At 43.7% G+C, this 22851-nt stretch overlaps 1 protein-coding gene across 2 annotated transcripts in view; it reads right to left on the bottom strand.

The window, feature by feature from the left end:
* The window catches only part of LOC115051426 (Krueppel-like factor 7), a 77109-nt gene that overhangs the window by 51961 nt on the left and 2297 nt on the right, over positions 1-22851 (bottom strand). For both annotated transcript variants that reach the window (XM_029514837.1, XM_029514828.1), the window contains one exon: positions 4783-4846. In XM_029514837.1, the coding sequence (XP_029370697.1) occupies positions 4783-4809 (27 nt within the window). In that variant the 5' untranslated portion in view covers positions 4810-4846. The remainder of the gene's footprint in view (positions 1-4782; positions 4847-22851) is intronic.

The raw sequence follows: 22851 nt of genomic DNA on the forward strand, positions 1-22851 counted from the left end.
CAGAAGCACTAGCATCAGTGGGACCAGAAGCCTCGAAGCCGGGGCGGGTGTGTGTGTGTGTGTGTGTGCGCGTGTGTGGATATCCCGCAACATCAAGTGCCAGCCATCACACTGAGGGTGGATGCAAGGTGATGGACTGCTGTGTTCTACTGTCAGACTCCACCGGGGGCGTTGTTTGTCCATCATGCAGCGTTGCGGAAAGCCAGGCATTGCCAGTTGTGCCATTAACCCTTTACGTGTGGCTGCATCTTGACAGGATGAGTAGCCATTGTGATGCTTTATTGCAGTTCAGTATGTTTGACTTTATATTTGTTACAGGTCAGATGTCCTCACTTTTAGAGGCTTCTCATTTAGCCCCAGTCGTACAGGAAATGACACTTACAGTTTAAATATGTGTACTTTCAGATCAGTGTTTGAATAATACAGCGTCATTTGGGGTCTAATCACATTATCAGTGTCATTTTAACAAAGACTGTGGTACGTTGTTCAAAGTTAATTCGCTGAAATGTAATCATTTTCGCCATTGATTGTTTGAGCCTTCATCACTGTCACAAGCCACCAAATGAGGCTGAGCATTTCTGCCTCCTCACAAAAACTTGAACTGACCGTTTCATCTCACAGAGCTGAGAATCCTTTTCTTTTCAAACTGGTCTGAAAACAACTGGAAGAAATAACCCAACTGCTCGAAGAGGATTTACACAAACCAAACTATACATACAGACGGTCTGACCTACCCCACTGACCCGCTTTCTCAACACAGCAGACACACATGATGTTCTCTCTCCTGTCTTTCTTCCCCTTCCCCTCCTCTTGCTCTGTCTCACTCTGCACACGCTCCTGCACACATATACGGATTAGACAGTGATGTGCAGAGAGGTCTTGTGAGTGCTCATCACACACACTTGACAGAAGCAGCGCTCTTGGCAAGGAGGAACTACGTGATATATGAAGATGGCCACTTTGAGCCACACACACACACACACACACACCTCATTAGCACCCTGCCCTTCAACCAGCTCTTGAGACACTGCTGGTGACATATATGGAACACATGCAGACTGAAGCCTCTTAAATATTCATGTCTCATCTGTGTGCATGTACATTGCCATGTGCATCACAGACAACGTGTGCGCATGTGTCTGTGTGTGTGCATCCACACCTTTGCAGACAGTTGTCAGTCTTGGCATGTGGGTGCATGTGTGGTGATGATTACACACTTACTGTGCAGCTGTCGTCTATCAGCCTACATTGCAGCCACCGCCGAAAAACCATGCAGTATACACGAAGCACTATCTCGACAACTGAGACATCAAATCTGATTGCGAACCGTAACTCCAATCATCATCGCAGCCATTTTTGAACAAACAGTAAAAAACAAAAAAACTAAATCATCTCTACTTAATTGAATCTGAAATTTGATTTTCACCAGATTGGTGCAGGACAAATCTCCATCTTTGGAATCAGTTGTAAGACTTAAAAGTTTACATCTATAACATGTAGGTAGGAGAAGAAGAAATTGCAGTTTAGACAAAGAAGAGCCAGACAAAAAAAAAACCACATAAAACCAAAGCGAGCCTTTTTCCACTGCTAGCAGAGTTTGGCTCTGGTCGCACTAACACAACTGAAAGGAGTGCTGTCTGTCATTTCTCACCCTTGTGGGAGTGCCTGTAAAATAGTGGGACCCTCCGTGTGACACACTTAGAACCGTGACTGTGTCTATTGTAAATCTTAACAGAGGACAGGTGGGTGTCTGTGCTCAGAGAGATGATCTGACAATGAGAGCAGGAAATTTATGTGGTGTTCATGCCAATGCAGATGAGAGTCTGAGCCGATCCATCCAACATCTACTGCAGTCATATTGTCTTTCAGCCAAACATTTACCAGTATTAGCGTGACCAACAGAATCAGGGACGACACAAAGCACACACACTGGCGTTTTACTATGAACTGAATTCTAACATGCTCGCAGGCAGTTCACCAGGTCCACCATCTTTGTTTAGATTTTCCTTTTAGCACTTAATACAAACTGCAGCTCAGAGTGAAGGGCCACCAAAGTAGCTGTAGTTCATCCTGGGAGATCCTGATATCTGGAGCAAATCCATGCGGTCATAGACATTTTACTGAAAACTAGAAGTCGAAGCGTGACGGTGTCCGCCATAAATGTACAAAATTTGTCCTGAGAATGTTGAAAGATTGGCGCAACTACTCAAGAAATAAATGTCAAGGTGACACAATTCCTTAGGATTTGTTTTGCTTTAAAATAAGCCTTATTAGCTGAAACCACACATTCAGAAAGTTACTATTTCAACCCTGACTTCTCACTTTAGTGCTACTCTGTGGCCTAGCTCGTAATATATGTATGATCCTTCTTTTATTCGCTCAGATTTCAGCCCTATTGCGTAAAACACCGCCAGTTGTGGTCCAAACCACAATCACATGGGCCCAATGCTGCTCCATCTCCTACATGATTGCAGTACTTTGACACAGAGAGGCCACTGGTGTGGATATAACGCCTCCCACTCTCACTTTTGCTCTTCTCAAAATGACCGCTGGGTTCATTCGAGGTTTTCACAAGACACCACTTAAATGAAAACCTTCGATTCGAGGTCTATCTCGATGCTGTAATGTACAGTCAAGTGTCTGGGCCTATTTGCCATTATAACACTTGAATCTGATCAGAGGATAGGCCACTCTCGGTGTTTGGAGAAACCACTCGTGCCCACAGGCAATCAACACCTCATCAGAGGCCTCCCTCTCACATGGAGAGAAGGGGGCAGGAGGCCCAGCAGTGAAGAGCACAATTTTACCTCCTTCCTCCCTTTTCTTTTGTCTTTTTTTTTTTTTTTTGTTAACCTTTTGTTGTGTTACTCCTCTCTTTAACTGCTTTTCTCGATCCATGTCTCTCATCCTTGTGAGAGAGATGCGAAGAGTAGATCTTCACTTTAGATTAAGCGCAGCCACGCAGGCAAACACACACACACACACACATACACACTAACTGGAAGTTTACCCACTTTTAACCACATCGCTTCCTTATTTATTACTTGTCATAAAGCCAAGAGGAGTCATTTGGAGCCAGGTGCATTCATCAGCGCTAAATGAAATGCCACAACTTCTCATCATTTGCTGAAAAAAAAACTACTCCTTGTTGGGGGATCAACACACACACACACAAAATATCTATTTATTTCTGTGTCTATTAAGGAGAAAGGGTCTGGTTTAAGAGTAAAAATTACAGTAACAGAGCACACGACAGCAGCCGCATCCGAAAAGGGGTTAGGCATAGCACTTGAACACGAAGTGTGAGGAAACTACTGAACATGCAGAGCCCCAGACTTGGATTCACTTCTCTCCTGCATGGGGATTAATCTAAACTCCCCATTGTCACACAGTAACAGTGCATATCTCCACCCCAGCATATTGATCTGTTTCTGAGACATAACAGAGGGAATGTATGATGTGTGTTCTCTGTGAATACTCTTCCACCTGTTTCCCCACAATTCCTGTCAAGAGAGACAGACAGGGAGGAAAGCGTGGGGAGAGGGCGAAGGAGGTAAGAGAAAGAAGAAAGGCGACATAATACACACAGACAGAGACACACTAATGATGTTGTCAGACAGCCTTCTAGTCTTTCAACACACTCCCAGTTGTGTTTACGGGTGTGCCTCTGTGTGTCCATGTGCAGACTAACCCATTATTGTATTAGACAGGCATTCCATCACTGTCAAGTGGAAAATTTGGAGGGAGAGGCAGCTTCCTGCAGTTGCAACAAATCTCAAAAAGCCCTTTTGTGTCTGTCAGTCGAGGAGACTTTCATTTTGACGGCAGAGAGAACCAACAACATCAGACTTTACAGAGTTCTTTTCATCTTCCCGAGGATAAAGGAACACAAACAAACCAGTTATGTTTTCCTCCATCTCTGCGTCGCATGGTCCAATTTTTTATTTTTTTTATTGGAGCCACATTGAGATAAAGTATTAGCTTGGAAGCTTCTCCTATTTGACTGGTTTTAGCATCTAAAGTGGAATTCAGGGGTCATTATTCAATATCATCCAGTCTGTGTAGTTCAAACACAAAGACATGGCTAAAAAAAAAAGAAAAAGAAAAAGAAAGACTTTTAAGCTTCGTATAGTTAAATTATTGTCCAAAAACAAATTTTTCTGTCCTGTTTCAGTGGCTATCAAAGCACACTCAGGACTTCATACCAACATGCTCTCAGTAATGTTATTCATGGCCTCTCTGACTGACACATTAATCAAAATCCCAATCTGGTGTTATCTAGTATGATCAAGTGCGTGGCTCTTTGTGTCAAATGCCCTGACCGCTTAATGTAGATTTTATAGTTTAATGGTTGCACTGAGGACGAGAAGTAAACACAAAATCAGTTACGGTGATGGCACACGGCTCACCGGCTGACAGATCTGTATCTGCTGCTGCTGCTGCTGCTGCTGCTGCTTCTTCTGCTACCCATCCTGCTACTGCCATGATCACAGTCATTACTGCCTGTAGTACTCTGCTAATACTAATACTGCCACTTTTATACCTGTTGTGATTATGCTGCTATACAGTCAGTCACACACCTAATGCAGCTCCTGCTTTATGCTCTATTTTCCTCTTAATGTGACCATCATTTGGAAAAAACTAACATTTATTGAAGACGTGGAATAAGAGACTGACACCAAAAACAAATTAGAACAACTTTTACAGGGCTAATGAACAAAGCGAGAAGGGGAGTAGGGCAATTTTCACACAGATTTCGGTAAAGCCATGGCGACTCCCTACCTTTGGAGGGCTCCAGAGGTCATCCATCCATTCCTCATTTGGACACTGAGCGGATGCTGATTGTCTGTGAAAAGTGTGACACAAGAAAAGAAATGATTAAAAATAATAAAATAAACAATAAAGGAAATGTTCAGGCCTGAAATTTCACACAGGTGGTTCCGACAGACGTAGAAGGGATTTGATGATTTTAATCATAGTTCTTCCTCGAAGTTCATCCTTGTTTTTTTTTTACTGTAAAACGTTACTTCTTTTCAGGGGAGGACAAAGAGATAAGAAGGCATTTTCATGACATCAATTTAGCCTGGGACATCCTCCGTTATAAGCTTTTCCACTTGAACAAATATGCAAATACATGCAAATTGCAATAAAGAAATGCATTTTTCTAATCATGCTGATTTATTTTGACATGATAATTTGGATTACTTGTAATGCAGTATTTCCTGCTTTGTGGCAATGCTACTTTTAGGATCTGAATACTTATTTCTTCACTGGCATTAGTACCATTTATATAATATCCTCATTCAAGCACTACTGTTGTTGCTGCTGCTACCTGTGCGTCTGTGATAATAACTGGTTGCTAAAACAAGAATAAAACTGGCAAGAGGTAAAACACGCTCCAACAAATGATTTGGCAGATGACGCCGAGTTGGTAAATTAGCCTTCAGTAACGCAGCAGGGCTCTTAACTAACCAAATGTGCTACAGACGTGTTAGTGTTGTGGAACAAAGACAACAAAATGCCAAGATTGTGATACAAATCAACAGTGTTGTTTCTTTGTGTATTACTTCTTCATCTCCTGTCTTCATCGTGTTCGCAACCACCCTGCTCCTCATCCTCCTCATCCAACTTGAGAGACAATCCCTCTGTTGCTTAATGATGTCTGTGTGGGAGGAGCGTTTGTCTTTCTGCCTTTTCTTTTTTTACAGCATCAAAGACAAGACACTCAAAGGCGAGTATAAGAAATGACTTAATAGTTGCACCAGTCCACAATCTCTCTGTCTCTTTCTCTTTTTCCTTACCAACACACACACGCACACACACGCACACTTCTCTGTGCAACTTCGCTGCAGGCGGCGGCTTGGCACCTTCTGTCTTTCTTTAGAACATTCTCAAACTAATCAGCAGAACCTCGTCTTCGCCCATCACATAAGGACTGAAAAATGCACCAGGCTCACAGCCACGTCGGCCATCTTCCCTTTTTCTAACCAGCTCAGCCTCTACAAAAAAAAAAGGAAAGAAAGAATCCCTCCCTGTGAGCCCAGGGAGTGACTTTCTGGAGACAGCACCCTTCTTTTTGATGTTTGACAACTGAGAGAGGAGAGAGGAGCGGGTGTGGAGGGAAGGAGGGGGGGGGGCTGCACCTTTCATCCAATAGATGCTGTCCTAAAGGGAAAGAAGGGATGTGTGCGAGCCTGTGTGCATATTTTGTGCTTGTGTCTGCGTGGTCCTAACACTGTCGACAAAATGGCACAGCGCACGAATTGAGAGTTCAAAAAGGAAAATCTGAGCCTCTGCTTACTGAATTTCCAAACTTTCAGCAGCACCTCAAGGTGTTCAACTTAAGGTTAAGGTTCATTCGGGAGGGTCAAAACTAAAATCTGACACTTGAGATTTTCATCCGGAGATACTGAATCCAGCATGACTCCTAATATCTGCATGAAAGAAGTCACATGTTGACACTGAAAATGTCTGCATGGAAACATAAACTGTCACACTTGTGTCAGTCATGCATTTGATTTTCACGCTCCTTTATGTTCTTTGCACACTATGGTGTGAAGAAATGCAGGCCGGTGAACCGAAGTCACATGCTTCCTTGTCCCTGGGTGCCGGCTTTTGTCACTGCACTGCAATAGGCCCATGATCTACATTGCTCTTCCGCTCACTTACATAAAGCTCCCTCAGGCTCATCTCTCGCCCACCTAAGGTTTCAAGGTTGTTGCTCCGCCGTCACATTCTGACTATTCCTTTCAGGGTTTATTTTCCTCTCGCTCCTTCTCTTCTGCTGTGAATAGAAAATTCACCTCCCCCTCACCAACTTCACTGTTAGCTGATCATTATACACAAATCAGGCTGTGGAGTCACTTCACATGTACAGTATCTTCTACTGTATGTTTCATGTGCGCACCGTAGACACTCTTTTGCTGCAGGATGTCATGCATTCATGTTTTTATTTCTATTCCAGTGCCTCTGCTATTTCTTTCTATTATTTTAAAAATCTAGATGCATTTGTATGTTTTAATAGATCTTTTTTGATTTGTATTGCCTCATCCGGCTTTGCACTACCTGGAACTTTCTGTTTCACTCCTATAGCTATTTTGCACTTTAAAACAGCAGCACAACCATTGTCTTGGCTTATCAGTATTAAACTCAAACCAAGTTGCATTTGAGTCTATGGAGTCCAACACACAGTAAAAAATTCAGCATTTTCTGCATCTAATTGTATTTATACTTGCGCATCAGTCAGAGGAGAGCTTCAACGTTGAAATCCTACATTGTTTCCATTTTCGTTTGCTGGCAGTTTCTCCCATTTCTATTTTTGTGTGTTGTTCCACTACTAATTTATCGGTGGAATAAAGTCAAATCTGCTTGGTATCTACAAAAATTGAGACCCATGTGCAAAACTTTAGCTTCACATTGCTTCTCGTGGTGGGGGGGATCTGCAACAACATAAGTGCACATTCACAACCAGTTGCCTCTGTTCATCATTAAAGTGTCACTGTGAAAAGGGAACACATTGAAAAGCACAGGTGGGACGCAGGAACCACTCGAGGGCAGGAATTGAAGGAGAGAGTATATCAAAATAAAGCAAAGAACAGAGACAAAACAATCTCAAGAAACAGGGTAGGATATGATGGAGGAAAAAAAACATTAAATAATAATTAAAATGGTATTTCATGCCATTGTTCAGCACGTTTGCAGCAAGAAATCCTTCACAAAGAGAGAAAATCATAAAAATGAGGCTGCGGCATTTAATCGCAAAATAATTCCTGAATGCCTTGAAGATCACAGATTTATGATATATTGCTGTGTAGGAGTGTCTGAGAGCAGATCTGTCCTTTAACACCCTCTTCAAATGTCTGTGTGTTTCTCCGCACTTAATAAACCTACAGGAAATGGCAAGAGCCATTGCACCCGATGAATTCAAACACAGTTTTTTAGGAGTTTCGCAAGGTCGGCAGTGAAGTCAGGATGCTTGTAGTCACACACTCGTATACAGTGCACACACTCCATGTCCATAAATTCAAGCATGTCGGCCTTGGTGCAGTAAAAGAAGCAGTCTTTCTCTTTCTGTCTCTTTATCATTCCTTACAGAGTCGTCACACACTTCAACACATTCGTCCCCCATCCCTCTCTCCATCTCTCCCCTTTACCTTCGGCTTCATTCAGCCCGAGCGGACCTTGGAAGAGTTGTAATTGAATGCAGTCAGAGCCCCAGAGGAGAAGCATAAGTTGCACTTGAGTCTTTTCATGACTTGTCCTGCACGACTCTGAGTGTCTTGCCAGTTTGCCAAGCACATCCTCTGCGACTTTAGCACAAATGCTGCAACTCAGTGGGGTTGGAGAGTGTTTCGTCCGTCTACAGGTCATATCACTTAAACTGAAAACACCTGAAATGAACTATAATGCAGTGCACGAAGAAAATGGGGGCAAGATGTTTATGATGCACTTAATGATGAGCACACAATTTCTTCAACTTCTCGAGTTACAAGAGGATTTTTATTGAGGCCTTTTCCCTTTAAATCCCTTCCCCCCATTGTAATCCTTCCTGCCTGCCTTTCTTCCATCATATATCTCACCCCTTCCCTCTTGTCCAAACTTGTATATTTACGGTTTTATTTTTACAAGGACATATACAGGCAGGATGACAAACGGCCAGCAATCGCCTGTTGACTTGTATCACAGTGCTCCTGCTTTTGTGGGCTAAAGTGGAAGTGCCCTCGTATCTGCCAGATAAATATGGATTTAGGGCGCCATTTGGTCATGAAAACTGTGACTTTTTTTAATATAAGCTAACCTTTCAGTGACAAGATGTCGCCTTCTTCTCTATCACCTGGCCTGTCAGGGAAAGTGAGAAAGATGTGGAGCAACAGAAGAGAAAAGCGAAGCATAGAAGAGCTCGAGGAGGAGTTTATCTGTGTGTAGAACATGATATTTTCTCCACTTTAAGAGTCTTGAGCTGTGCTGCTGTCAACATGATGGATAACGTTTTAGGGCTAGGTCTCATGGGAGTGATCTGTTGTCTGTACCATCAACTGTGGAGAGCAGAGACGGAAAAAGAAAGAGAGAAGCCGACATAGTGCAGCAGACAGAAGGAGCAAAACCAGTCCTCATTACAGCCAAATCTTGCTGGAGGTTGAGCAAACTGGGCCGATTTGAAGTCTCAAGTTTAAAGGATTTCCCCTGTTTCTTTCTTTCTGTCTCTCTCGACTTTAATAACAAGAAAAGACACACATGCACACCTTCATTCAACACACACGCACTGGGAAGCCTATCTCTGGCCTATGGGAACTCATTATCTTCCCAGACGAGTCACCAGGTTGGTCTCCTGCCACCATGTCACTTTGTGACAGCAGGTTCAGATATACAGGCTGTGGAGACACTTGGGTGGGAAGGGACAGAAAGACAAAGCAACAGCTGACACCAGGGGCCTGGTTAGGGTCTTTGGGGGCATCACCTGATGTGTCTTTGGAGGTTCGATGATTCATTTGTTGGGCCATTTCCAAAACACCAATAAGCCACTGCCTGAAGTTGAAAATGCTATGACAGGGAGCGATTACTTGGACACGTTTCATCGGTTTTGTGAAATAAAACAACAATAAAAAGTGAAACTGATATATGAACGTTACATTTTCTGCTTTTTTACGATGCTTTAAAAAAAATATATAAACTCTCTTCCCGCTGACATTTGACAGAAGATGCTCAAACAGGGAGCTGCATTTCTGCCTGTGATGTGTTTGTCGCCCAGGAAACCTTATTCTTCAGGCGCAGCGTTGAGGCAGTGACCCTGGATGGAGGTTAGCAGGTCATCCATTCACCGCCACACAGATGATCTACACTCTGACTCACTGAAATAGGTCGATGGCATAAACTAAATCCAATAGGAATATTGCTTTTCATTGATTTTTTTTTATCCACCTTGGGATAATACTAGTATTTCAGGGAATGGATGGCCCTTCTGGTGTGTGTGTGTGTGTGCACATGCATAAACACATGATGGATAAAACCACACATGATTGGTCGTTACAGTAGGTTTTGACTAATGCTTTCATCATGGCTGCGAATGGAAACGTAGCTCTTATCGGACAGATAGGAGACATAATACAGTATAAGACTATAACTTAGAACGAGTGCATTATTATTAGTGCGGCGGGGCTTGCTCACCCGGTTGGCGCAGGGGAAGGGAGAGTTATTTGTTAAATGCCACAAGGACCGTACAGGGGTCCTAATTGGATTTCCTTTCTCACTCAAAATGCCCTCTCTACTTTTTATATGAATGACCTCTGAGTCGGTCACACACACACACACAGACACGAGCACACCATTAAACACACTTATTCAGGAATAGACACATATTCCGAATGTATGAAAACACACATATTTCACTTCACGACAAACATTTCTTTTTGTCCTCCAACTAAACATGACTGAATAATTATTAAGTTGGCTGCTCAAGTGCCTCTGTAATTAAGGTCATTCTGTTATATCTGAGAAAATGAACCCAAAAATATCTGTCCACATTATATATACATAAATTATAATTTCTCTTACTTTTTTTACAATAAGCGCATAAAGTGATGCAGAAGATTTTCTTTTACTTTCACTGTTTGCAAACATTTTTGGGCCTTTTCTTCTAATTTTCTATCTGAAAATAGCACTAGAAGTGTCCATGTTTGGAAGCGGCGACGTTTGTGACAGTGGCATTTGTGTGCCAAGTTCACACAGGGCCAGTGGTGGTTACTTGCATATTGTACATCAGTTCCTGAGGCAAAAATACACAACATACAATGATTCTCCCTCTTTCAAAACACAAATGGGAGATTTCTGCTCCTCCTTCGCAGGCAGGCCTGCAACTTATAAGTCAGGAAACAAAAACACAATCATTGTTCTCATGGCTTCTGCAGGCTTCTGCTTCTTATTTGTGCTGCTTTACTTGCTCTTTCTCATCATTCTTGAAACAAACCTGCCTGCCTGTTTACACATGGCAGGGCTCAGAATAATCCTAATTCACACCCACACACACGCTGGCTTGACATATACCTTTTTTTTCCTTTCTCTCATACATTTTCTGCTCCTACTTTATTAAACTGCTCTTGTACACAAACTCCCACACATGTGAACATTATATGTTTTCCATATCTAAGCAGAGGCTTTCATATATTCACGGTACAAATGCCGGATCTGCAAATCCTTTTGAAGTACAGGTGTGTGAGATTCGTTCTTTTCCTAATTAGTGCTCATCATGCTAAAGAGCCTACCAATGGTGCACATCGGCAGTGTTTAATTACTGGATGAATAAATAAAGTGAAACGTTGACATGAAGTCAGCACATTGTTTACTGTTTATATTTGGCCAACATAGATCCAGCAAATGTGTTAATTTACATGCATTATAAGAAAATTGCCCTGCGTGGCTATTAGCATGTAAATGGCCTCATTCACCAGCTCGCCTATTGAAGCAATAACCGAGCTCCTTTCAGAGAACATAAGGAATTAGCTCTTTCAAGTGCAGAAAATTTCACCAACAATTCATGGAGAAAAAATTAAATGCTACACAAAGAGTGATACCATCTCCACAGGAAATAAATGTTAGCCATTTTCACCTCAAATTATCATTCCCTCTATCTCTTTTCCTCTCTGTCTGCAAGTGAATGTCACATTTAATATTCACAACAAGCTCCTCGCCGATCCCCCAGAGTTTCCTGGTGCCAGATGACGAGCAGGCTGTCAGGGGTCACCCGGCTACCAGGTCGTTCTCTAAACACCCGCCGGTCCTCTGCGGAAGTGACCTAATAGCTGTGCCAGGCCCTGCCATCTCTGTCCCCGCCGCCCACTCGCCGGCCACAGATCGTGATCTCACTCCTGCTGCTGCTGAGGATTACAGCCCCCTCTGCGCCCGCCTCTTGCCTTCTCCTCCTGCCGCAAGGAATCTTCTTGTCTCAGATCTGCTCAACAGTTTTATGAGTTAGGATTTTATGAGCTTCATCTACCCATTTTGTACTTTTCATCCTCTTCTTTCAGACAACATTCTCAACTCATTTCCATCCGATGCCCTACAGGGAATCACTGAGCGTAAAGCTGTGTCTTTCCTCGTCTGCTGCTCAACTTCCGTGCCCATGAAGCAAAATAAAAATGTGCTTTAGTGATTTGTCAACTTCTGTCCTCAAGGAGATATAAAATGGAGATGGGGCATCCTTGATATCTATTGTTTAGAGATTCATCTTTCAAGTGCATGTTGTGTTGCTGTGATCGAGTGTGTGTGCTTACCACACACGTTCTCTTGGTTTGTTTGTCCCTGTGATATGATCTATTAAGTTGTTACCATTCATCCGTGTGCTTTTAGCAGGCGTCACATGATGGCTGTCACATGATGACTATCAACCGTGCCACTCTGCCCTTTGTTCCCCTCCAGCTCAAACCCCCACCAGCGCACCACTTCATATCTTTTGTCATTCAAACATGACTCCACCTCTTATCTTCATTGTTGTCCTCTTCCGCCTTAACTCTCTCACAGCACACGTCTGATTGAAAGACAGCTTGTGACCTCTCATTATCTTCCATCCATTTTTGTTTTCCTGCCCCGTCCTCTCTTGCCCTCCATTCACACCCAGCCTATTACCGTCAGACAGACCGCCACGTGCTGCTTCCCGTCCCTTGCTGCTCTGACGGGGGCAACAATAGAGACAGGAGAGCCAAAATGGCAGCCGCCTGTCCCCGTCCGGGCCGTCCCTGGGGGCCCAGCCACATATCAGTTCAGCCAATCTTAATGCACATCTTCCGCAACAAATTGGCCAGTTTACTTAAGAGTCTGCTGTGGCCCATGAATATTTGATGTGGTCAGGGTTATGCAGTGGAAGGATACAATGACAGGGTCTTATCTTATTTAGCCAGACAGGGGGAGTCAGTTCCCAGCCTGACCCAAAACACTCCAGTGCTCTCTGAGATCTGGAGGAGGCCAATCCAGAAGAAGGAGACAGTATGAAAACACTTTTTGTCATTTGTACACACCTTTGAAGTGTGAAAACCCTGGGCCCTGAAATGGTACCAATCACTGCTGTTGGACTGAAACCAAATGAGAGCAGAAACCCTGTCTTTTCCTCTGATTGGGAAATCATATAATAGGCTTTTAGCAGGTGCAATGGACCCGGGAGTGATATCACACACCCCAGCAGGCTCAACACAAATAACAAAAAGAACACAGCTATATATAAAGACGTGAGTACTGAGGGATGGGGACGCCGAAAATGTTGCGGCGCTCATGTTATATCTTCTATGTCCATTTAAAGATGCTGAGCTTGATCATCAATGTTGCAAAATGTGAAGACACTGCGAATAAATGTGAGGAGAAATGTGAAATGTTATTTCTCTCTGTGATAAAATAAGAGCAACGAGGCAACAGCGGCAGGGAGAGTAAACAAAATAAAGATAGTTTTCCCAATTATCCCTGCTCCTCTCCTCACTCTCTCTCTCTCTCATTCTCTGTGCCTTCTCTCTGTCCCTCTGGGCTCAGGGTAGCTGTGTGATTTAAAAAAGGCCTCTCATATTGCCTTGGCTGTGATGGCTAGTAATACTGTAGCCTCCAAATCAATGGAGCCTGTCCTAGATTTCGCTGCGGTCTCAACTCTCTCTCTATAAAGGGATCTGGAGGGCACTCTATATTTTTATTACCTGCAGAGAGAAATGGAGAGGCCAGGACCTGGATCTCATTTCATACACACACACACTTTTATGTATGTATGTATGTGCAGAGATGTGTGCACACATTTGAGCACATGCTCAAAAGCAGGCTTGCATGCATGAACACATAAAAACACATTAACAAACATGCAATCGGGCAATGAAGTGAGCACCAGGATATACCGGCTGTCCACCTGTTCTACCTGAGACCTCCAGTGGTGTAAAAATGGACCCCAGCAGAGACCGTCTCTCTTCATTAGGATCTGAACACACATCCACACACACACAAACTCTCACAGGGGCATGATGCAAATGCCACAGTGGGTTACACTGACTATTATGCTGAATGTGCACATTGGGAGGCTACAGCAGGAAACCTGCATCTAGATTATGAAAGTGAGGGGAAGACTAGTAGAAAAGGAGGCCAAGAGGAGAACATTTTGCTGCAGCAGGAGACACCTCCAATGAGCCTCAACAGTCACATCTTGACCTGAAAAATAGCCAGGCTGCGGCGAGACCTAAATATTTCATACAATAGATATCTGCTGGGCTATTCCTTTAAGAGGGGTTTTTACGAAAATCCTGCAGGGTGAAGTAAATGACTTTATTCCATCTACAGTAGCAGCGCATGCAAAATCACCGCCTACCCCTGCGATATCGGCAGGTCTTCCCCATGAGCCTCTGCACCCCATCCACCCACCCAACTGCCAGGCAGCCAACCTTCGTCAGCAGCTAATTAAATCTACTGCTATTCATTTGGGCCTAATGTGCTTTTAATTGGATTACAGGGCCAGTCATGGGGAGGGTTCAGGGTGGGGTGAGTCGGACGATGGAGAGCAGGGAACGAAATGAGGGGATGAGGAAGGAGAGGATGTTTGACATGAGTGTGAGCAAGGAGGCCTTATTATTCAGTCGAAGCAGAAGTCAGTCAAGGGGGCAGAACAGGGAAGGAAAGATGGAGGGAAGGGAAAATGATACGGTTTGAGATTTTTTGCAGTCAGCAGGATTTGCCGGACAGAGGAGGGCAGGGACGTGGAGTCGAGCTTTTGATGGGGCGATAAGAATGTTACAGTGCATAGGTATGTTTTGGAATATGTGCTGAAATTAAAGACAGCACCCGGTGATAGCCAGAGAGGGAAGAAAAGATCAGAAGAGCAGGAGGAGTGACAGGAATACAGATGATGGAGTGGGAAACTGATGCCTTGGCGTGGCAAAGAGAAATGTATGAGTGAGTTTATTGTGAGAAATAAAACTCCTAAGGGTTTTGGAGATGCAGCAAAGCAGCAGATGAAGTGAATCACTTTCTTTTGAACTCCAAAGCAAGAGGAAGAAAGAGAAAGATGCTGCCTCACTGAAACTTGTGCAACTTTTTGGAATAAAAAGCCTCGCATTTGACCGCTTGTTTTGTATTCAAGTCACTGCGTACAAGATTAAAAGGGGGGATTTTCAAAGAACGAGGTCAATGTTTGATTTTCTGTTGAATTGATAAATAAATTAGAGCCGGATCGATGGAGTTTTAATCTGTGGCTGGTCTTGACAGGTAGCCAAGACCTGCTCCCCCTCCCGCCCACTGCTTCGAGCAAGCGCTGGCCAACTGATTATGAATGAAACTTGTGGCCATCAGGCTGACCCTTCATCTCTGGTGGCCAGCCCACTTTGAGCCTGACCTCCTACAGCTAACACAGAAACGCTAACAACCACAGGAGCACACTCAAAATTTTTCTTGCACATTTAATATCTATTTTTCAAAAGTTTTGAAAATTCTAATTTGACAGATGGCTCTGAGTTAGTGCGAAATTATCTAGTGTCTACACAGTACAACTACTGAGCATGGCATTGTCAGTGAGCATCATATTTCAACTTTTAGTTCTTTTTAGTTAAAAAATCCTGCTAAAACGATTGTGTAACGTCTGTGTATCCACAAAACGTCCGAACTGGGCTCTATCAAAGCAACTAGCAAGCAGGTTTGTATTTGTGTTACCTCCCAGAGCTTGTAGCCACCTATTGTTAAAAAAAAATCCATTAATGGGCACTGTTACATATTTCTTCTCGCCGCAGTGAAGTGTCAAAACACTAACTTAAGACAGAGTGGCGGGGAAATTTAGGTGGAGACGGGCATTGATTTCTTCACTTTCAGTTCTGGTAGAGCAGAGCTACTTTCAATACAAATGAAATGATTGTGACTTTATGGAGCTACAAAGCTGTGTTTGGTAAAATTAAAAGGGTCATAATCCATCAAGTGATGAATTATGTCTGCCAGAACAGCAACAACTGCTTAAATGCATTTTTGAAAACAATGGGAGGCTGTGACCTCTGTGGTGAAAGGTAAGCCTGCAAACATGGCTATTAAATGGGAATCCCAGCAGTTTTCAGCAACAATAGTTTAAACATCTGCAAAACTGACTATGATGCACCAACAGACTGTTATCTGCAGTGTGGGATCTTTCACATGAATATTGAGCATCCACAGAGAAATGCTTAACATTCATTTGAAGTCACATTTTCACAGTGGTAACAAACATGGTTTCCAACTCCTCAAAAGCTTGCTAATTAACGTGCCATTTCTTGGAAATCTATTCTGAACACACACACACCGAAATACAAAAGTGGCAAAGTTGTATCGCACATGCATTATCTGTTTCTTGACATGCAGCAGCCGGCAGAGTGATTTGTGTCATGCTGTCACTGTGAGGTTGCAGTATCTCGAGAATAGTGTTGACAGAGGGATTCTGCAGAGCAACAGAGTATTTTACGAAATAAAATTCTATTTTAACTAGCCTTTAAAGCGCAAGCCTTTAAAATCATATCTTAAATAAGACTTTGCCTCAGCCTCAGGATGTGGAGTTAGGCCCTTGGTGGCCCTGTAAGTCCGCTGACACAAACAAGGTGACATTCTGGCCGCCTGGTTTAAGACCCAGCCTGTGAAGCGCATCCCACCCAGATGATGTCAAAATCAATATGGCAATGTCATGAGGCCTGCTGCAGGAGTAATGATGGGTCACTCAACCTGCTCTGAAGTCATGCAGAAGCACGCCCTTAAACACACGCACATCACTCCCCCACTTCTTCATCATATCATCAAGCCCATCAGCAGGCTTAATGGGGAGGGGATCAATACATCGGAAGGGTCGAGGGGAGCAAGGGGAGTGTGCCGGGCTGCTCATGACACTCGTGCTAATGGCGGCACGAGTCGACACCACTCCACCCATCACTGTCAAACCAACTGTCCTGGATGAGCCCGCCATTGTCCTTATCATCACCATCGCAACCTTCGCCTAAGCCACTCACTGCCTCTCCGGGTGACCAATGTGTTGGATAAATGGATGTGTTGGGCCAGAGGTCAATCCCTCTTGATACTACTCAGTCCTCAGTTAAGTGTGGGAAATGGTGCTGCTGCTGACATCCAAATGACACCTCGGTAGATTAGAGATGGTAGTTTCCTGGTCTCGGTGACTGCGTTGCAAGGCGCATGCCCGATTTGCTTCTTGGCTTCGAGTGCGGGTTTATGTTTAGTCTGTCCCCTCGCCCTAACCCCTCATTACAGCCAGTTTATCATGCCAGGAAGAGAGTGGCAAAAACAAATTAGTCCACAGGAGAGGAAAATAGCCAGGGATATCGATTTCGCCTTTTCATGCCAGAGTGGAGCACTGAAAATATTGGGCTATAAAAGGGAAACAAGGATATAAAGCCATTACGGTGCGCACTTAATTGATCCCACTTCCCATAACAAATTAATTGAGCGGAAAATGGCAGATGGCTTTGATGAATGTCATAAAAAAGGCTTGTCAGCAAGCCCAGTGTGTGCGACCCCCTTGCTCACTCGCTGTATCACATGAAGGAGCTGCAGGAAGGATGCTTGTAGGAGTGCAGTGTGTTCCTTCCAGTATTTACATCCCAGTGATCCTGATGTTAATCATGTTGACTTATTGACATCATTGCTAATTGTGTACTGCTTCTTGCTTCTTCTTCTTTTTTTTTTTTTCTTTCTTTCTTCATTGTCTGGTTTTTCTCGCTCCGCATTTCTTAACTGCAGTTGGCGCACAGGACAGGTGTGTGTTTGTCTGCCCGTGTGGGAGTGTGTGTGTTCAAGCGCATGTTTGTACTGACAGGCTGCTGCTCCAGTAGCAGAACAAATGCTAATTTAATCAATTGGCTATAAATCCTACTGGCCGCTGACTCATGTGTCTTCTGCCCAGGGGACTCCAACAAAAACCCTGCCAGTGCAGTTTGTTCAGCATACACACACACAAACACAAACAAACACACGCACACACACATACCCAAGCATCCATCTTCCGTTCTCATCTTTTCCTCCTTTAATCAATCCTGTATCAGGATTATCATGGAGCAACCCGCAAATGCAAACACACATGTAGATGTTCACATTGTGAGACAATAATTTACAGGTTGTTTTTTTTTTCCTTCAGCTAAAATCATTCAGCTGTGCAGACAGCTCAAAGGCAGCAGTTGGTCCAGAGCACACACACCCGTACAGGCATCCATCTGACATTAACTTTCCTGCTACTCATCTTAACCAGAGAATTATTTATTGAGTGCATATTTCTCCTCGGTGTTGCCCTCTCTCCTGCATGCACACACATACACACACGATGCTGACACACCTGAAGCTTCATGATATCCAAATCTGTTGAAGCTGCTGATGCAGCGTATTCAAGAGGGGGCTGTGATACTGGTTGGGGGGCACAGTGGGGCGATAGAGTGACAGAAAAACAGGGATGCAGAAAGGCCAGAATGACAGAGAGAAAAGAAAAAGAAACTGCCAGGGAGAGCAACAGAGTGATAAAGAAAAGCCAGAAAAAAAATAAGAAAGAAAATAATGTGACAAGAGCGAAGGAGTGAGAAGGATAGGAGCTGGTGTCTGCAAGCAGCGCGGCTGGCTGGTGCCCACAGGCTCTATTCAGAATTCTGCAGGGCCTCTGTGGCCCCCGTGTTCCCCATCAATCTCAGCCTGCTCTGGCAGACGCCAGTGGCTGCATCTTAATCTGCTGGGGCTGGACGTGAGGACGGACAGGTCGCCTGGGCCGTGCAGTAAATAACCCTTCTCCTGACTGTCCCATCCTATTCCCCTATGCATACACAGGCATGGAAACACACACCCACGTATATTCTGGCTCTCTTTCTCTGCATTCATATTTTTCCATCTTTTGACTGTCGAGAGACAAATCTTGTGTTGAAACGTTTGAGAATCAAGCTGTGATTTGAACCTTCTTACTGCCATGGTCAGAAAAAAGTAAAACTTTTTGTTTTCATGTCAACACACTGCAAAAACATAATATACTGTTAATACAAGTAAATGTGATTTTTCTCCAAAATATAATATCTCTCCAAATACAATCTAAGAAATAATAAATATGAATGAACAGCATTGTCTCAACAATTTCTTCTTTTTTCACTTTTCTGGAGTTTTCCAACCACTCATTAGAAGATGCTGTGGAAAAAAATAATTGAAAAGCAGAAGAAAGCTCTGCTACTGAATGGACAGCTACAAAAGTGGTCCAAAAGAAATTCACTGAAGGTCAGCTGGTGGTCAGCTGGATCATTTCGGTAAAATGAACTGATCAAATGATGAAAAATGAAGAATTAAGCTGAAAACTTGACAATTACCCTGATGCTCCATGCTTTGAATAAATATTGCAACGTTTTACCTGATTTGTATCATAGTGTCTATCTGAGGTGTGGTTTACAGTATAAGGGCACCTCTCTACTGGTTCTTGTGTGTTTGCAAGCCTGTGTCTCACATTTACACACATACACACAAAGCCAGCATCATCCTTACAAGCGGCAGCAGTGACCGCTGCAAAGATCTGACACAAAAGATGCACTATCTGAGAAACATGGAGGAGGCGAGGTAAGAGAGACTCTGAGGATTAGAGGGCGGCTATCACTCTTGCCTAGGGCCCTCTGAAATCCAGGAGGCAGCTGGCACGATTTGCTGGGCTCAGTAGCAATATGGCCACTCCAACCACAGCCCATTGCTTCTTCTCAGTGAGGATCAGTTGAATTTACAACCCAGGACAGCCTCATTCCTGTAACCCCCCCCCTCCCCTCACCCTCCCCTCCTGGTCTCTATGGTAAGACCTTGACAGGTCAGAGGTCAACATATCCTCCCCACCCGCTGAAGATGCTTGCTCTGATGGCTCCAGGGCAGAGCGCATTGTGTTCCCACTGGGACGCCAGTAGCCATGGCAACCTTTGAACTCAGCAGCAAGAGGAGGTGAGGGGATGAGAGCAGGGTTTGTAAGGTAATGGTGATCTGCCTGTGTGAATGACAGCTTCCTGTGTTCTTTTTATCAATCTCCACATCCTTACAGATGCACACACACACACACACACACACAGATCCAATTATAATTATATTGAAGTTGAAGAAACACTCATGCACCATATCGGAGCACAATTTAAGCCAAGCCAGACACACACGCGCATTCTCATTCTGCATAGAGAGACATAAACACACACTTGCTTTCTCTGTTTGACAGATGACCTTATGCTCTGAGTCACTGAGCTGCAGTGTCTGCCTCTGTTGGGAGTAATAGTGTCCAGAATGACATGTTATGACGGGAAGGAGCACTGCTGCAAGTCCACACACACTCCAGCACGTAGTGTGTGTGTGTGTGTCTGTGTGTTGACCTCATACTGGATCACTAAAAGAAAAAAGGTATGGGGGACTGTGAGCCATTTCTTGGTTGAGAAGCTGGAAAACATCAAAAGCTAAAAACAAAAAGATGGGGGTTTTGCTTTTTTTTTTTTTTTTTTGGATGAGCCAATGTCCGGCAGGATGACAGCATAGTGCTTAGCGCTACTGCCTCCACAACTCAAACATCACGGGTTTGGTTCCTGGGCTCCAGAACCCCCCCCCAACCTGGAAACGGATAAGTGGTAGAAGACGAAAGCATCCAGTCATCTCTCTCCAAATCCCTAATTCGATGACAGATTTTTCTATCAGTCTGGTTTATCTACGGCACAACATGGCGGAAGGTGGAAATCGAATTGCTTGCAACAAACATGGATTGTGGGAAGCCAAACACAGTCCGATAAAGAAGCACTGGAGACCAGCGCCAAACTCGTGGCAAACAAAGAAGAAAATTACAGATGCTGCAGCAGTGCAAAAGAAATTGACCAGAGAACAACATGATGCTGCTTAAAATGAAAAATAGAAATTGGAAACTTACACTACTGTTTGTACTATCAGTGAAACATTATTTGTATTCCTTGGTTGTATTTAATATTTTTATTTGAAAAAAAAATCTGGAGACTGGACTATGCAATATCATGACTGAAGAATACAAAGATCTCCTCTTGATGTGCTTTTGGGGCTCAAAGCTTGAGTCATACGTGCAACGAGTTGGTGACTAACTAAATTACTGTCTTTGCAACACTTACTCCAACATTTAGCCAAACCCTCAGCAAAAAACAAACATGCTTTTCTTTTTACTTTTTACGATCTGCCTTTTATTTCCTCTACACTGATTCTCTTAACATACATTGGAGTTTCTGTGGTGTCAGAGACATAGATTTGTGCATCCCTAGTAAAGTAAAGTGGGAAACTTGTACTTGTACTTGCAGTTCAATAGGACACAAGACAAACAGGGGGATTCACACTAACATCACCTGCTTGATTTGTTCAATTCAGACCGCACATGCTTCATATAAAACCTATACCTGAACAAGGACTGTCTGAGGAGGAATGATAATGGGAGTGAGTGTGGGTGTTGCATTAAGACTTAAAAAAAGAAGAAGAAGGAGAAGAAGAAAAAAAAAAAGGACCTTAAAGAAAGAACTTATGGTCAGATCGAAGAAGCAGGGGGAGGGATTTGGCCAAAACAATCCTGGCAGGAGGAAAAGATAGGGAGGCAGGGAGGAGCTGACACCTTGACGGATTGATTGAGATGGCCCAATACACCAGGTTGCCTGCAGCCTAGATTAGCAAGAGGTCTGGGTCAGCACAATCTATGTGTTAGATAACATTTCTGCCTTGCAGCTGCAGCTTGATACTGCACGTTAGCGGCAAAATATTCACTGGATATCTCTAAAACTCAACATCTTCAGATTTGAGAACATTGCCTATGTGTGTGTATGAGAGAGAGAGAGAGGGAGAGATCGAGGATGAGAAAGAGAAAGAGAGCAATAGACTGTGGGGCCCAGTATCCATGGCAACCCCAGCCAGGTGCATTGGTTCATATGCGATTCAGGTAATTCAACCTAGATGAAAAGCATGCACATAAGGTCAGCGGTATTCAAACGCACTGCATGTTCTCCCTATCCCTATTCACATTCAGCCACTCCCCCCGGATGGTGCCATATGGCCTCCTGAACGCCCATTTGAGGAGATATCTCCCACAATGCCCAGCTTGACTGGCAGGTATGATATTTCCACTTGGTTTGATTGAGGGGTGCGTTTAAAATTCAACGACAGTGTTGACAGAATATATCAGCCATGTTATTAATGCACTCAATATCGCAGCGCCATGTGGATAAGACATGCCTGACACCAAGGTGTGCTTATTACATACATTGCCTCAGGCTGTGATTTGGATAGGGTCATGGTTTTTCGTATGACTGTCAATTAAGAAGAAACACATGCAAAAGTAAGGAACGAAGCATAAATGAAGTGCAAAAGAAAGAGGAAGAGATGAGGAAATGGGAGACGCAAAAAATTGGGGGGGATAGGAAATGTCATAGGGTTTGCTGTCGATGGGGTTTTGTGGGCTTGCATTAAGCCAGGGGCTTTGACAGCTGGGTTTAGGGAGAGAGGAAAGGGCTATGGATTGAAGTCAGGTCTTTGCTTCATATTCTGAAGATTAAACTCCTATCCTCCTCCTCCTACACCATTTTGGATGTCTGTGGCATCATTTTTCTCTGCTGTTTGTGGGTGTTTCAGCCGTGGTTTGCAGCCAGAGTTGTCACGGTGGTGGGCTCGCCCCAGAAGTCTCTGTTGAACCCTGCAATCACACTTTTTGTGCATGACCTGGCTTTAATCAACATGCACACTGACTAAGCTGCTATAGACCCAGAAAATGTGATACTGAATGATGAGGAGGTGAATAATGCAGAAGGGGTCTGATTGAGTTTGTGGCTTTTTCAACCAATTTAAAAGGCTCTGGTTTTCTCTGACAGAAATAAAGCTGAGCTGCAATAAATATAATAGTTGATT

The sequence above is a fragment of the Echeneis naucrates genome, chromosome 2 (genome assembly GCF_900963305.1).
Source record: "Echeneis naucrates chromosome 2, fEcheNa1.1, whole genome shotgun sequence".
NCBI lineage: Eukaryota > Metazoa > Chordata > Actinopteri > Carangiformes > Echeneidae > Echeneis > Echeneis naucrates.